The sequence below is a fragment of the Myotis davidii genome, unplaced genomic scaffold (assembly GCF_000327345.1).
Source record: "Myotis davidii unplaced genomic scaffold, ASM32734v1 scaffold362, whole genome shotgun sequence".
Lineage (NCBI taxonomy): Eukaryota > Metazoa > Chordata > Mammalia > Chiroptera > Vespertilionidae > Myotis > Myotis davidii.
This window is the reverse complement of record NW_006297152.1, coordinates 4885537-4902833: the sequence shown is the minus strand read 5'-3', so window position 1 is coordinate 4902833 and position 17297 is coordinate 4885537. Positions and strand designations below refer to the sequence as shown.

Here is a 17297-nt window from a genome sequence, read left to right as displayed (position 1 = left end):
AGGGGGGGCGGGGCAGTGGGAGGCGTCCCTCAGCCTGATCTGCACCCTCCTGCAGTCCAGGAGCCCTCAGGGGATGTCAAACTGACAGCTTAGCGTTGCTGCAGAGGTGGGAGAGGCTCCCGCTACTGTGCTCGCCAGCCATGAGCCCGGCTTCTGCGTTGCATGTCTGCCCCCTGGTGGTCAGTGCATGTTACAGCAACCGGCCATTCCACCTTTTGGGTCGAAACCAGCTCTCTGACATGCCCCGAGGAGTCCCAGATTCTGAGAGGGCTCAGGCCAAGCCATGGGACTCCACCAGTTCACATTTAGGACTGGGGAGGGACATGGGAGGTTGGCCAGGTGGGGAGGGACCACAGGAGGGCCCCAGGGCGTGTCCAGCCTGTCTCACTCATCCCAATTGGCTGGACCCCAGCAGCAAGCTCACCTACCAGTTGGAGCATTTGTCCTCTAGTGCTCAGGGCATGTCATAGCAATTGGTTGACCGGTTGACTGTCTGCCCCCTGGTGGTCAGTGCATGTCATAGCGAGCAGTTGAGTTGCATTAGCATATTATGTTTTGATTGGTTGAACGGACTGGACAACCAGACACTTAGCATATTAGGCTTTTATTATATAGGATACAATGTTTTAGACAGTATAATTTTTAATAACTTCATAATGTCTCATTTAAGAGATGGAGGTTTTTTTAAAGATTGTTTCTAATATTTTGCCATATTACATATGCTGGGGTAAATGTACTTGTAATCTTTATATACTTCGTTTCATTGGAATAAATTTCTAGACATGCACTTTGCTGTACTCCCCTTGAGAAAAATTGCACTGATCTCTAAGCAAATCAATTATGAATGAAAAAGTGATTCTCTCTTTAGTGTGTATTTTAAATAGTTTTTTGTTTGTCTGAAAGTCAGGGCTATTGAAGCGGGAAGTTAAGTCAGAGAAGTATATAAAATATGGGAAGGAGATTGCAGGGTCATTTGTTCGCTGTTTTAATAGTCATCTTAATATTGATGTTTTCTGTTTATACTTAAGTTGATTTAACTGATTGGGCTTCTGAAGATGGTTGTTCTAAAAAGCACCTCTTGACTGGCTGGCGTGGCTCAGTGGTTGAGTGTCAGCCTATGAACCAGGAGGTCACAGTTCAATTTCCGGTCAGGGCACATGCCTGGATTGTGGGGTTTTTTTTTAAAGTGCCTCTTGCATTAATTTGTAACACAAATTAATGTCATGGATGACTTTCTTGAGTCTCTGAAGACGGTTATGTTTGAGGGCAGTAGAGTTAACTACAGTATATACTATATGGGGAATATGCCATCTCCTGCCTGTATTCATTTAGAAGGGTGGAATCTACAAAGCTTGTAGGCATGAAAGAAAGTAGCCCCAAGGTGATAAAAGCAATCTTTGCATACCCAGTAACATATGAATACATCTCCAAAAGTCAAATATCCTACTGAGTTTTAAGTTCTAGAAGGCAGCTATTTATTTAGGAGAAATGCTAAAAACTATAGGAAAGACAGAAGTAGAGGAAGGGATTAACAGATAGAATATAAGCTCATGCAAATTCAACACAGTATGTTCAAGAAGTCATCTTTTAATCCCTTGTCTTTTGCCGGGGTAAATATGAACCAAGTGATTGTACACTTAAACCTGTATTTGTATGAGCTCCATACCCCAACGGATTCTTTTATGAGGGACATAGAAATTAATAAATCATGTTTTGTATTAATTCAAAGTATAGTTCTAGTGAAGTTGTGTGTATGTGTGTGTGTGTGTTTTTAAGATTCAGCCTCTGATTTTCTAAATAGTGATAATCTGTGATATCAGGAGGTAGATACTTAACTAGATAGGAAACTTAGAAAATTTTCTCAAGTAAGGAACTAAAATACAACCTGTCATCAGGAATTTTTTGACAAAATCAAATTCAAGGCATCTTGGAAGCATTCAGTCTTTATAAACCTTTATGTACCTACATAGCTATACCTTTCGAACAAACTACCCACCAAGTAAATACTGTTTTGTATACTTAAAAGCTATGGAACACTTCAGAAAAGTTCTCAGGGTCCAATACTAAAAACATTAACCAATAGCATTCCCCTTAGGATTCAGCATATTTATTGCTGGAAGCAGTAATATATACTGTTGTCCTCATTGCATAAGCCAGTGATGGTGAGCCTATGACATGTGAACTCATTTTTTTGGTTGGATTTTCTTTGTTAAATGGCATTTAAATATATAAAATAAATGTCAAAAATATACATCTTTGTTTTACTATGGTTGCAAATATCAAAAAATTTCTATATGTGACACGGCACCAGAGTTAAGTTAGGGTTTTTCAAAATGCTGACACGCCGAGCTCAAAAGGTTCGTCATCACTGGCAAAAGCTCATCAGAAGTAACAGGAATGATTTCATTCAGTGTGGCACCTGATGCAGAATGTAACAAATGCTTCCTTTGTGAGTTAATAGATTAATGAAAGGTGACCATAGTGGATATGGCAAAGGAGATTGCTCACCTTCCTAATTAAATTTTTAAGAATGCCTTCACTGTGGTTGGCACTTACAGGCAAGCTCCCTAATTGTGTGTACTGTCCCCTTCCTTCCCTGCTAGAAAATCACTCTGAATATCTTTAACAGTTTAGGCCAATGGTGAATAAATTGTTTTTTTATATAAAAATCTTGGAATCACTTTATATACAAGTTGAAAAACAGCATGTTTCAGTATCTGACATTGAATTAAGTAGTAATTTTTTTGTGTCCTGAATTAAATAAATTTGGAACTTCCTTAAGATAACAATTACTATTATTGTTTCTATTGATTACTGAGCTGGCAGTGGAACAGATTGACTATGATAATTTAGTAATCCCAATAAATAGGTGTAACTGATTTTGTTGTTTTTAAATCACTTTTCTTTTCGGTCTCAGCCCAGGAGAATCAGCGCAGTGTCTGTAGCAGAGCGCGTGGCATATGAGAGAGGAGAAGAGCCTGGAAAAAGCTGTGGCTACAGTGTGCGATTTGAATCTGTACTTCCCCGACCTCATGCCAGTATAATGTTTTGTACTGTAGGTCAGTAATGTGTTTAATTTTGGTCTTTCATTTGGGGTTTACATTGTGCTATTTTTGAAGAAAGCTTAGTAATAGCACAGAATGGCTGGAAATTATAAATCAAGGAGCCAGTCTCAAAATTATTGTTTAAATAGAACTTTGAGCAATTTTTTTCCTTTATGGACAGCATGATACATCTGCTGGACATTATAGTTTGGAAAAAATGAAATCAGCTTAGGTTACTAGAATTATATCTTTTAATTTAGAGTTCATCATCACTTTTTAAATAATTTTAAATATGCAGGTGATAGTTTTCTTTTTTAAAATGATGCTGGGGTTATTTAGTTTAAGCACAATTGTCTAGAAACTTGTTTCTTTGAACTTTTCTATCCTCCCTACTTTAATCAACATAGAAACACATCTCCATTTTTTGCTGTGATTTTTTTTTTTTCCTCAAGGTGTGCTCCTGAGAAAATTAGAAGCAGGCATTCGAGGAATCAGTCATGTAATTGTAGATGAAATACATGAAAGAGATATAAATGTAAGTAGCTGAATATTATGATAAGGTAACTGCTAATATTCTGAATAAAAAGAAATCAAAATAAAATCTCTGCTTTGCTTTTTCTTTTCCCACTATTTACATCTTCTACCAAAACCATGAACTTTTGTCACTAAGATGTTGAACATCTTTTTCTAGTGAGGCCATTAAACCCTTTTTTTTTCTTTGAATGTTCACAGTAGCAAAAGTTCACAGTAGTAAAATTCTGGAAACAACCCAGATAACTGCAGTATGTACCACCAGATACCTACTGGTGAGTCAGTTGGTATATTCACATATTGGGACATTGAAGTCATTAGAATAACTGTAATAACATGTGGATGAATCTTAGCAGTGATATGGTATGTGAGAGGAAATCCCAAAGATCATACAACATACTCATAAAGTTAAGAATATATATAGGTGTCTATATAAATATCTATAGATGAGGTGAAAGCTGTATACATGAAAAGAAATATAAAAAGATTTCTATGGTGGTTTTTTGTAGTTGGGAAAGGCAAAGTGATGGTGAGAGACCACGCAGCTAGAGAAAAGTTATGTCAAAGTTCTAGCTTTCATGTTCGTTGGTGGGTCAATGGATACTTTACACGATTAAGTGTCTTAGCCATTATTTTGTTTGAATGAATCAGCTAGGATCTTTTCAACATTTTTAAGATTTACTTTACATGTGATTGGATAACTGATTTTTTAAAATTATATTTTTTATTGATTTCAGAGAGTAAGGGGGAGAGCGAGAGAGAGATGATGATGATGATGATGATGATGATGATGATGATGATAGAATCAATGATGAGCTGCCTCCTGCATGCACCTCACTGGGGATCCAGTCCACAACCCAGGCATATGCCTTGACTGGGAATAGAACCTTGACCTTCTGGATATATAGGTTGACATTCAGTCACTGAGCCACAAAAACCAGGCTATATAACTGATTTTTGACTTATGATAGGTTTCCCTTTTTTTCTAGTTAAAGTTGGTGTGCCTACAAATACAAATTTCACTGAAATATTTGAGATGAATTCTTTGCTCATTAATTTTTTTTCTCCCCTACCTGAATAGCACTCCTTTCAATCCCCACAACTATTAGCATATGACTGTTCTTTTAAAATACTGTTTGTAACTGCATCGCACTGTAACCCTTTATTTAAGCCTCCTAGGAACCTGAAATCTATTGGGTGTATCTCATTAGCACTGACTTTTTAATGCAATTTTGTTTTGTTTGTGTTTGAATAGACTGACTTCCTTTTGGTAGTGCTGCGAGATGTGGTTCAGGCTTATCCTGAAGTTCGAATTGTTCTCATGTCTGCTACTATCGATACCAGCATGTTCTGTGAATATTTCTTCAATTGCCCCATCATTGAAGTTTATGGGAGGACTTTCCCCGTTCAAGGTAAATACTGCGCAGGGGGTGGGGGTGAATATCTCTTGTGCTCCTCGGGAGCATGATTGATCAATCTCTTAATTCTGGAGATTAAGAAAATTTCCTTTGTAGGTTAAAGCAGCAGTCACCAACCTTTCGGACCTCGTGGACCACCCGTTGGCGACCGCTGGGTTAAAGGACATTTAAAATCCAGGCAAATTAGAGTATCAAATGCACCATGCCATTCGTGGGGTTTTAGTTAAGCAGAAGTGAGCACAGTCAGGAGCGAGAACAAGTTTCATTCACTACATGCAGAGTGTGCATATTTAGTAGCCAAACTTAACTTTTATAATTATTATAGTCGGGTAAATCAATATGATGGTCATGGGAATTACTGTTAAAAGTTTAAGCAGCCAGGGTCAGATTAACAAGATAATTTTGCTTAGAGCCAGAGCAGGCAGACTTTTGAAATGACATTAAGGTGAATATTTCAAGGTAAAGTATTTCTGATGGTTAAGATTCTGATAGTTATAAGTACAGTAATTCTTTACTTTAAAAGGTTTTGTCATCACCATTTTTAATAGCTTGGGTTAAAAAAAGAATGAATTATGGCACAGTCAAATTGAGGGCATGAAAATAAGCTAAATAGTTTGCAGTATAAGTATGAAATAATGAATGGATATATTGGGGCTATTTTTTGAAATTTTAAATTTAGATTAGCTCTGAAATAAAAGCCAGTGTAGCTGTATCTCACAAGAGAACTAAAACTGCTTTGAAAGTATACTGAGATTGAAAAAAACAAATACATGGATGGCAAATTGTAGGAGCCAGGCTTACTGTTGGAGTGAGAGGTTTTATAGGTAGGAGGGAAGGGAGCCATGGGTTACATTTGAGGACATCAGGGAGAACTAGTGTATGGATACAAATGGATAGATAAATTTGTGTAGGTACAAATGGTTGCATATATTTGTATCCGTACAAGTGGGTGGATACACAAATAATTATAATGAATTAGTACATGGGCTAATATCCATACATGTATTTTCTAGCTTTGTCTGCTGAGCAGTCCTAGAAACAATGATATCCCACTATCAAAGGACATGTCACTACCCAGATGGTATTTCTAGTACCATTTTCCAGTTAAAGAACTAGTTCTTAAGAGAAATGGCTGATTCTAAGGTTAAAGCAGGGGATATCTGAGATGAGCCAGGGATATTTTGTAGTGCCAGAAAATGAGAAAGTATTAAACAAAACAACAACAAAAACACCCCAAAGTGATGAAGATAAAGGGACTTAGGAGCCAACCTGAGAAAGTTCTCAATGACCAAAGCTGCACTAATTAGAACAAAAAAATACAGTAGTGGTTTATATAATTATAAAATAAATATTCATGAATCTGTGGATGGTAGCTAAATTAGTAAATAGGTAATAAAGACAAATCTCTGATACAGAAGAGTTCAAAAAATGTATGTGGATAATCAAAAAAGTGAGAATTAACTCCCTGCCTGTGAGTGCTGTGCTTAGTGACTTGTTTCCAAAGAAGAGTATGTTAAGGGGGAAGCAGGTGTAACTTTGCAGTGTAGTAACTTGGCAAAAACTATCTCGGGTGATCAAATTTAACATCATCAGGGATAAGTCGTGTTGATGGTATGTGCCTTGGATATGTAGAAAAACCAAGAGTTTATAGTTAGTCATAAGAAAGAAATATGCTTAGTGGATTAGCCATTAGAATTTCAGAGTCAAATGTAAGAGTTTATACTTGAATTTTAGTCATGTCCTATGGGAAATATTGATTAGTAGATAAATCAACATGCCACAGGTTCTCTTTTATGTGATGAGAATGGTACTTCATGCTTTTAGGGCTTAGGGGACAAATGTTGAGATTATGAGACACTTATGGGCCCAACATAGAACTTAACTTCAGGAGATAATGGATCAGCAGGTGTCCCGACCTTTGCTTTGAGGTTCTTCAGAGTATTAACTAAAAGGAACCCATTTATGTGTACATCCTGGACTATAGAATGTTACTGTATTGATGTTATTTCTTTTTACATATAACTCTCACACCGTGGGAGTGTATAACATAGTGCATGTACATAGTGGGCATTCTGTGAATGGTTGAACATTGTATATAGATACCATGACTGGCTTTGTGGGAACATATATAAGATACCTATCTCTCCTTCAAGGTTCAAGAAATAGGAACACTGAATTAGATTGGAAAAAGAGATTATTGCCACTGGAATTTCTTGGCAGTTGTGAAGAATCAGGTTGAGGGGTATTAAGTAATTTTGAATTATGAATTTGCAACTGAGTTTTAAAGACTTCTCCATTCTGCAAGTTGATGGTACTTACCTGATTGGATTGTCCCGGCAGAATATTTTTTGGAAGACTGTATTCAGATGACCCACTTTATTCCTCCACCAAAGGACAAGAAGAAGAAGGATAAGGATGATGATTGTGGTGAGGAGGAGGATGTAAGTGAATTTCATGGCGACTTCATTATGGGCAGATTGTTGTTACAGAGAAGAAAATGGATTTTAGTAAATATATACAGTTAAGTTAGCATTACACAAAACTTTATAAACTGACCATGATGTCTATCTTTGAGTTGATACATGGCACTCCAGAAAGGTTCATGTTCAGTGAGTGACAAGTTCTTTTCATACCATGAGTTAAATAATCTGTGACAAAAAGGTCAAAAGAAAAAGAAGAGAAACAGTAAGATGTTTAAAGGTCACAGCATGTGGGTCACTAACTGGTAGAAAGGCATAATCTTGTGCCCCACCCCAGATCTGCTGAGTCAGAATCTACATTTTCACCAGATGTCCAGGTGACCCAGTAACCAAGGAGTAACCAAGGCAAACAAAAATGAGTGGTAACAGCTTTGTTTCTCATTACTGAAGGCTTGTCATTGATTCTAAGGCAGACTTTTTGGAAAAGACTGACCACATTATTTGAAAAATAGATGAAAGTAATCAAATCCCTGCCTGCAGGGCACTTATTTAAGAATTAAAGAACTTCCTATTTGGTATGCAGTGAACCTGGGAATTACACAGGGAGGCATTGTATGTGTATAAAGTAGTTATATGGGCCTAGCCGGCATGGCTCAGTGGTTGAGCGTCTACTTACGAACCAGGAGGTCACAGCTTGATTCCCGGTCAGGGCACATGCCTGAGTTACAGGTTCAATCCCCAGTGTGGGGCCTGCAGGAGGCAGCCGATTAATGATTCTCTCCCATCATTGATGTTTCTCTCTCTACCTCTCCCTTCCTGTCTGAAATCAATTTTAAAAAAATACATTTTTAACATAGTAGTTATATGGTAATTGAGTCAGAGAATCATGAGCAGTTCATTAATCAGTAGGGAAAATATTGTAGAAAAACCAAGAGTTTATAGTTAGTCATAAGAAATATGCTTAGTGGATTAGCCATTAGAATTTCAGAGTCAAATGTAAGAGTTTATACTTGAATTTTAGTCATGTCCTATGGGAAATATTGATTAGTAGATAAATCAAATTGCCACAGGTTCTCTTTTGGAAATTAAATTTCTTCCGTATACCAGAAAGGACTAATGAGCTAAAATTAATAAGGAGATTAGGTGTCATTTGAATATTAAGAGCAGACATAGGAGACTTGCCTCATGAGCTGTGGTAAGGGAGACAGTCCCAAATATGTCTCTTTCTTTTGCAGGCAAATTGCAACCTGATCTGTGGTGATGAATATGGTCCAGAAACAAGGATGAGCATGGCTCAACTGAATGAAAAGGAAACTTCTTTTGAGCTCATTGAGGCTTTGCTTAAGTACATCGAGACCCTCAATGTTCCTGGAGCCGTGTTGGTCTTTCTGCCTGGCTGGAATTTAATTTATACTATGCAAAAACATTTGGAAATGAATGCACATTTTGGTATGAGTCTTTGAATTCTTGCATATATGAGAGTGAAAATGAATCTTTTTGCTTATGCCCTAGGCAGTATGTAAAAACAAAATTTAGTCTGTCCGTTTTTATATAATAACTATATAAGAAGCCCAGTGCACAAAATTAATGTGGGAGGTGGGCCCTTAGCCCAGCCTGCACCCTCTCCAATCTGGGACCCATTGGGGGATGTCGGTTTAGGTCCAATCTCCTAACTGCCCCGCCCCCTGCCGCTGCCAGCCTGATCACCCCCAAATGCCTCTGCCTGCTGGCCTGGATGCCCCGTGCAGCCTGCTGTTCAGTCACTTGGTCGTCCCTCACTAATCCCCCTGCCAGCCTGGTTGCCCACGCAGCCTGCTGTTTGGTCATCACTGTTATTGTGATGGTGTCCCGGACAATTTGCATATTCCTCTATTATTAGTATAGATATGCATAATGTATAGCAGTTTTAAACTAGGCTCCTATTTTTAGACCTTAACTTCTGTATTATAGGAAGCCATAGGTATCAGATTCTGCCTCTGCATTCTCAGATTCCTCGAGAAGAACAGCGCAAAGTATTTGACCCAGTACCAGTTGGTGTAACCAAGGTAAACAATGAACATTACAGTTATGGGGTTGTGAATGTCATAGATATTAAACAAAGAGCTATAAAAAATAATAATAATCTGTCTAAATTAAGGGAAAAGGGAATATTCTCTCCAAGTTTAGTACGCTTTTCATTAGTCAATGGCTGAGTGAATAAATTCCTGAAGTCTAATTTTTCTTAATGTCATTTCTTCACAGGTTATTTTGTCCACAAATATTGCTGAGACAAGCATTACCATAAATGATGTTGTTTATGTCATTGACTCCTGCAAGTAAGTTCACAAGGGACCTATTTCCCTGGAATAAATCTTTAGAATGTATTTTAAGTTCCTGTGTTCTTACACCATCAAAATCATTGTGCTTTTAGATAGACTGGGCAGTAGGGTAATTAATAATTTCTCTTGGTTTTTGATCATCACAAATCACTTATGGGAGAATGTGACAAAGCTTAGCACTCTTAATTTCTGACTGATTCCCACTGCTCTTATCTGTGGGTATTTTGTTCATTTTCCTGGTGTTTCCATTGGCAACTTCCAGGAAAATGAACATGCTGTTCTGTGTATAAAGACGATCAATATTTAGCACATAACAAACATACTACCTGTAGGACACTCATTTTAGAATTAGACTTCATATTTAGTATGAAATCGGTCTGAGAGATACACAAGAGATACACAGGGTGGCATTGTGTATAGATTAAGTACTTACAGAATTGACACACAAGACAAAAAAGTCAAAGTTTGGTTATATCTGGTCAGCTTGTGCCCAAATCTTTATGTAGCCTATCCACCTACCTGACAATTGAAAAAGATTTGCTAATGCCCAGTTTAGGGATTGGTGAGCAGTATGCAGCTCCTCTGTGCCAAACCCAATCATTTAGTGCTAGCCACCTATGTATAACATTGAAAGGTTTGGGGTTGCATAGGATTTAGAAGGACACTGCTGGTGAGGTCATGAGAAGTGCCCCATATTCCAGTTTAGCACATGATCTTTAGATCATAGAGAGTGTCGATCATCTAATTGTCCACTTACATTTATATAACAGATCTACTTAAATGCTTTACATTAATTAATTCATTTAATATTTATATATAAAAACCCTATGAGATAGGTGGTGATATTACACTCATTTTCAAATGAGGAAAATGAGGCACAGTATAGGTTAGTCATTTAGCCAAGATCATCCAGCTGGTAGTGGCACATATGTGTTACATTGCCTTTTAGTAAGTTGACAGGAGATGCAGTCAAATTCTTACTGGTACTGTTCACAGGTAGACACCACATGTAGGTGTGGCCATCTGGAACTCATCTCCCACTTAGTAGAATAATGATAGTCATGTATTGGTAGTTCACACGAGTCTTAGAATTAACTACTCTGTGCTACATAGGCAGAAGGTGAAGCTGTTCACTGCTCACAACAATATGACAAACTATGCAACAGTGTGGGCGTCCAAAACAAACCTGGAGCAACGGAAAGGACGAGCTGGCCGAGTACGCCCGGGCTTCTGCTTTCACCTCTGTAGCCGAGCTCGTTTTGAGAGGTGAGACCAATTACAGAATTAAAATGGATGTTGTTTTTAACCCTTTATATACTTATTTCCTCCTCTCCCCCACCCCTCTCTTTTTCTCTCTCTCTGCCATGAATTTAATGAAATCAGTGCATAAATGCCTCCAGTTAACTATATTGGAGGAAACTTAACTTGGATGACAAGATTGCAGTAAATTAAAGAAATCACAAATTGTCAATGGTGACATGTTAGCTACTGGTTTACTTATAAGCATTAAAAAGAAGAATATATGGACATTTTGGTTCTGCATAGCTTTATTAACTTTGGGATTATTGATATTTTTGGAATGATTAACTTTCTGAAAAATGTTAAAGTAATATTTTGTCTTTATAGAACTTTTTTTTTCTCACTGTTAGTACATCACCTGTCTAAGAAATAGAGGCCATTATTTAGATATAGAAACTAAAGCTTAAAAAGTTTAGCTGACTGCTTCAGGGCCAAAGTCCAAGTCTGTTTATACTTTGTGCATTTCCATTTGTAGTACACCAGTGGCCCAGTGCACAGATTCGTGCACATTGAAAGGGAATTAATTAGAAGGTTGCCAGTGGGGCAGGACTGGGCAAGATGGGCTGGACACACCCTCCCGTGGTCCCTCACCCGCCAGCTGCACCTGGGGCAGCACTGCAGCTCAAAGGGAGAGTCTGTGGGGTGAGTGGGGTCCCTCAGGCTTGGCCTGCTGGGATCAGGCCAAAACCTGCTCTCTGACATCCCCTGAGGTGTCTTGGGCTAGGAAAGGGCACTCACTCTGTAAAGTTGCTGTCGCTGGGCAACTCCTGCGATGAGCGCCTGCTCCCTGGTGGTCAGTCATACCTACTTGCCGGTTATGTAGCCTTTTATATCTAAGATAGAGGGGGGGAAGAGGAAGGGGAGAGAGGGCCTTTTGGGGAATGTTTGTGGATGGTACCTATTTGTTAAAAACATCCTTATAGCTCTGAATTACAGACTTAACACATTGCGGGCGGATCACAAGCATTCTCGTGTATTCATATTACAGTGTTTTACATAAATGTTAAAGGCATGCCTTAAAATTAAATACCCATTGCATTTTGAAGTTATTTATTACATGTTGGTACAAGCTAGTGTCTTTTTAAAGTATGATGCTTTATAAAACGTTTTCTGTACTCGTTCGGTAGAAACTTATCTGGCCACTGGGAAAAGCTAGCAATAACACTACTGGTGTGCAATGTGTTAAGACAGGTATTTAGTTGTATGTTTCTTGAGATCCACGTGGTGTGTATTAGCTGTAACCAGGGAATTTGTGTGCATATACTTATGATAATAAAATATTATGAGACAGATAAATTTAGGTGACCAGATAGATGATGTACATAATGCACTGAAGAAAAATTAGAGAGGCTTTAGTTTGCCTTTATACTGGTAACCATGTGGCTTTCCAGTAATTAGAATGTGGCATCAGAAGTTAACTCAGGAGACTGCCTGTGATATTTGGATGATAAGTTCTTTTAAAAGGTTAGATTACCCTTGAACTGAAACAAGTACTGTACTCTAACATCTTAAAGTAAAGCAACTACTAATTAGTAATGCATGAATAGACCTGTAATGAGGAATTTTTGTTCTTTTCCCTGTAGGATGAGGAATGAATATACTATATATGCATTTGTGTGAACTTAATTTAAGCTGTCTTCCCGGTATAATTGGAATCATCTGTAATGGTTCCCATTGATCTTTATCATGAACAGTTCATAGGGAATAAGCCTGGATTAGAAGTGTGGAGACCTGGATTTTAATACTATTTGTGCCTAATATATTTCATGAATTTAAGCATTTACTCTCTTTAGGCCTCTCTTTTTATAAAATAAAATTAAGTTACTTGACCCTTTTGTGTCTGTTTCCTCAGTTGTTAAGGGAAGATAGTATACTACCTAGCCCATAAGATTTGTTCAAGAATAAAATTAGTTAATAATGTAAAATACTGAGAACAATGCTTGGCACATAGTAAGCTCTTAGTAGATGTTAGCTATTGTTATTAATATTAATTTGTAATAATGACTTTTATTATTTAAATTTTAAAGGTTAAAATGATCTTTAAGGTCTTTTCAGTGGCACTAATATTATATAGACTAGGAGGAGGTTGTGAGAAAATGTCAGTATTAGCCCACATCATCACAAAAGGTCTTGCTACCATTTTTAGCCTATGTTTGTCAGCAGGCGGGAACTGAAATGCCATAGGTGGAGGTAATAACATTAGGAGTTTGGGATAATTTTTTCATTCTCCTTAATTCCCAGCTGAAAAAGCTATTGGACCTGTAAGTATAGTCATAAGTCCCTCCTCAACCAGTTTAGAGGGTCTTATCCAGAGACAGTTTTTGCAGTAAATATAAAACATTCTTGGATGATTGAAGTGCAGTTCTATATTCTTGATTATCTCTGCAAAGATTTTATTATATAAATGTATGTATATGCAAAGGAGGATGGCTATTTTATGTTTGTTTTCTCTTAGACTCGAAACCCACATGACACCAGAGATGTTCCGAACACCATTACATGAAATTGCTTTGAGCATAAAACTTCTGCGTCTGGGAGGAATTGGCCAATTCTTGGCCAAGGCAATTGAGCCTCCGCCTTTGGATGCTGTGATTGAAGCAGAGCACACTCTTAGAGGTACCTATAAACAGACCTATCTGGCACATGTGAATTATACCACCTGTCTTGTTCTCCCAAGTAACACTAGCAATGAATCAAGAAGAAAATACAGTCCACAGGACTCTGGTGCTAAGGCTTCCAGTGTTGTCTTATGTGCTTACTATTATCAGAATTAAAAATGAGTAACATGAGGTAAAACAGAACTAATGTCTTATTTTGGGGGAAAAATGGAGAAAAGGCAAGATGTCACCTCTTAACCAATATTTAACAATCAGAACATCAATTACTCATGATACTCAATGTTTTATGTACATCTTTTAGAACACTTATTTTTTCTAATCACACTTCTGATTGAAGCAGTTGTAGTATAGTGGAAAAAATAAGGGTATTGGAGCTGTCTAGTACTCCTCTGCTGTGTAAACTTCAGACTTGTTCTCAAGATATTTTTCTCAGAATTATCAATAGACTAGAGGCCCGATACACGAAGATTAGTGCAAGAGTAGGCCTTCCTTCCCCCAGCTGCTGGCACCAGCTTCCCTCCGGGACCTGGGCCTTCACTCTGGCCGCTGCCTTCCACCTTCGCTCCAAGCAGGAGCCGCCTCGCACCTTGGCTCCAGGCTGGAACCACCTCCCGCCTGCTCTGGCCGGCTCTATGGCTCTGGCCGGCGCTGCCATCTTTGTGGCTATGGGTGTTGCCATCTTTGTCGCAGGGTGATGGTTAATTTGCGTATTATCCTTTTATTAGTATAGATGATATCAGACTTTGGTATATAGGTACTTTTAATATTTATTACTATATTTATAGGCTTCTCATGGACTGTATTCAGCTTTACAACCTACAAGGCCTAATTCTAGTACATCTTCATATTAGGTGCTCCAGAATTTTTGAGTGAAAAAATTGTTGGCTGGTTCTGGCAGCTGGCTTGGCAAGTGATAAAAGCTCAAGTGCACTTTCCTAATCTTTATAAAGAAATGTTTCATCTTTGTCTAGGTTAAAGGGTGTTCGTTACTGTTTCTGCTCACAAAGAAATTTCTTCCCACAGAGCTTGATGCATTAGATATCAATGATGAGTTGACTCCCCTGGGCCGAATCCTGGCTAAACTCCCCATTGAGCCTCGTTTTGGCAAAATGATGATAATGGGGTGTATTTTCTAGTAAGTGCTTTGTTTTATTTCTGATAGTTAAATAAAATGGTAGGATAGTTTCAAAATCTTATTCCCCTCCCCTTAAAAACAGGATGGGCTCAGATAGAAGAAAAACTGGATGTTTTTAAGTAGGCAAGTGGCATACTTAAGACACTGAAAGAAGTATGAAATGAGAACAGGTAGTAGATGGACACATGGACACAACTCACTGGGGGAAAGAGCTCTGGTTTCTTAGAAGGTACAGCTCGGGAGGGTGGTTACCTGTAATTGTCCCTGACAGAGAAACAGCATTAGGGAAAGGGGTATATTTTATCACGTATTGAAGATTAAGAGATTTGGTAATATGGGTGAGAGAGAATAGGAAAGGAAAACTATACACTGACTACTTAGTCATCATTTATGATAACTATGCATCCATTAATATCAGCGCTCATTATTCTTTCCTATTCTGCTTCGGGAGGGAGCAGCTGTAAGGTTCTTTGTTAAGCCAATTTCAGTGCTAATAAAGCAGTGTCATAGCTCGTCAAGACGCTGACCCACAGTATACTGTCCGAGATGCTGGAACAAGAATGAATGAGACTGACTTTTCCTGTCTGTTTCAGTGTGGGAGATGCTATCTGTACCATCTCTGCTGCCACCTGCTTTCCTGAGCCTTTCATCAGTGAAGGAAAGCGACTGGGCTATGTCCATCGAAATTTTGCTGGAACCAGATTTTCTGATCATGTGGCCCTTTTATCAGTATTCCAAGCTTGGGATGATGCTAGGTAAGGATTTGAAAGAGGATAGTTGTAAGGTTTGGGTGAACTGTCTCTGGTTTCTATTCTGTATCTAATTCCCTGGGCTTTGAATGACTCTTATACTTATTTTAGAATGGGTGGAGAAGAAGCAGAGATACGTTTTTGTGAGCACAAAAGGCTCAATATGGCGACACTAAGAATGACCTGGGAAGCCAAAGTTCAGCTCAAAGAGATTCTGATCAATTCTGGATTTCCAGAAGGTAAGACTCTTACAGTCTTAAGACACATCTGGAGGGAACTTATGCAGTGCACACTAACAGTGCAGTCTGTCTCAGCTTCTGACTTTGACCCTGTGGTTTCTGTGTTCCCGCTATTTGAACTATGGTGGGAATCAGTTTTTCACATTAGTTCAGTCATTTTATTTTTATTTTATGTTATTTTGTTGTTAATCCTCACCCAAGGATATTTTTCCACTGTTTTTTGTTTTTATTTTTTAGAAAGTGAGAGGGAGGAGGGGATGGGGGACAGAAACATCTATGTGAGAGAGACACATCGACTGGTTGCCTCCCACACATGCCCTGACTAGGTTTGGGATCAACCCTGCAACCTAGGTACATGTTCTTGACCAGACTCGAACCCGGAACCTTTTAGTCCATGGGCTCTATCCACTGAGCCAAACCGGCCAGGGCAGTTCAGTCATTTTAAAAAGGAAACAAAAGGTTATGATGCTCAAATAACAATGTAAAAGATAGATGCTTTTAAAATTGTAATACTTTGGGGAGTTTTAAATCTTAGTGAAGAACATTGGTCTACCTTTCAGTACTCTTAGAATGAGTGGTATGCTGAATAACCTCATATAGTGGCTTATGAAGTGATTCATCAATGTGTCTGTGTCTTTATTCTTAGACATGAAGTAAACTCTACCATGTTACATTTTAAGTGGCTTTAATTAAGGCTTTTAGTGTGTAGACAGTTACAGAGGACTTTGTGATGTAGAAACAGTAATCCAGCTGTCTTCTCTTGTTATGAAGTTGAGCTGTTATACTTTTCTCCCCCAGCTAGATTAATAGACAAAATTATTTCTTAAATCATTGAGAACTAGAACATAAACCAAAAGTAGGACCCGCTAGAACCTGATGGGCAAGATGGCAAATTTTAAAAGGATATGATCTAAACTAACCAAAGTAGTTCTCTTCTAATGTAAGCTGACTAAATTTTAATTTTTTAAATGAAATAAAATAAAAGAGGGAAAGCATTTTTCATATGATAGAATCTTCACAACAGTCTTGTATGCAGATATCATTACCCTACTTTATCAGTGAAGAAATGGCACAGAAGTTTCTACTACTTTTTCAAATTCATTCAGTTAGGAGGTTTTAAGACCGGAAATCCGGTTTTTCTAGAACAAACTATGCTGTGTGCCCTTCTGATGGTGGTGAAGTCCTCATAGAGCAGCGGTTGTCAACCTGTGGGTCACGACCCCTTTGGGGGTCGAACGACCCTTTCACAGGGATCCCCTAAGACCATCCTGCATATCAGATATTTACATTACGATTCATAACAGTAGCAACATTCCAGTTATGAAGTAGCAACGAAAATAGTTTTATGGTTGGGTCACAACATGAGGAACTGTATTTAAAGGGCCAGAAGGTTGAGAACCACTGACAGGCTTTTCAGACACTACAAAATTCTACCCAGCCACCCCTACACACACACACACATACACCCCCTCCCTACCCCCCAGTATTGCTGTGTCAATCCCAATAGGATAAAACCTATTTTGTAG

The 17297-nt window shown here is 38.3% G+C and overlaps 1 protein-coding gene across 1 annotated transcript in view; it reads left to right on the top strand.

Annotated features, from left to right (window-relative positions):
* Positions 1-17297, top strand: part of DHX9 (DEAH-box helicase 9) — a 33605-nt gene that overhangs the window by 11133 nt on the left and 5175 nt on the right. Inside the window, exons 10-21 of the mRNA XM_006772966.2 lie at positions 2918-3059; positions 3497-3579; positions 4831-4987; positions 7334-7434; positions 8649-8862; positions 9364-9458; positions 9655-9728; positions 10845-10997; positions 13486-13646; positions 14672-14783; positions 15377-15538; positions 15644-15771. Of these exons, the coding sequence (XP_006773029.1) occupies positions 2918-3059; positions 3497-3579; positions 4831-4987; positions 7334-7434; positions 8649-8862; positions 9364-9458; positions 9655-9728; positions 10845-10997; positions 13486-13646; positions 14672-14783; positions 15377-15538; positions 15644-15771 (1582 nt within the window). The remainder of the gene's footprint in view (positions 1-2917; positions 3060-3496; positions 3580-4830; positions 4988-7333; positions 7435-8648; positions 8863-9363; positions 9459-9654; positions 9729-10844; positions 10998-13485; positions 13647-14671; positions 14784-15376; positions 15539-15643; positions 15772-17297) is intronic.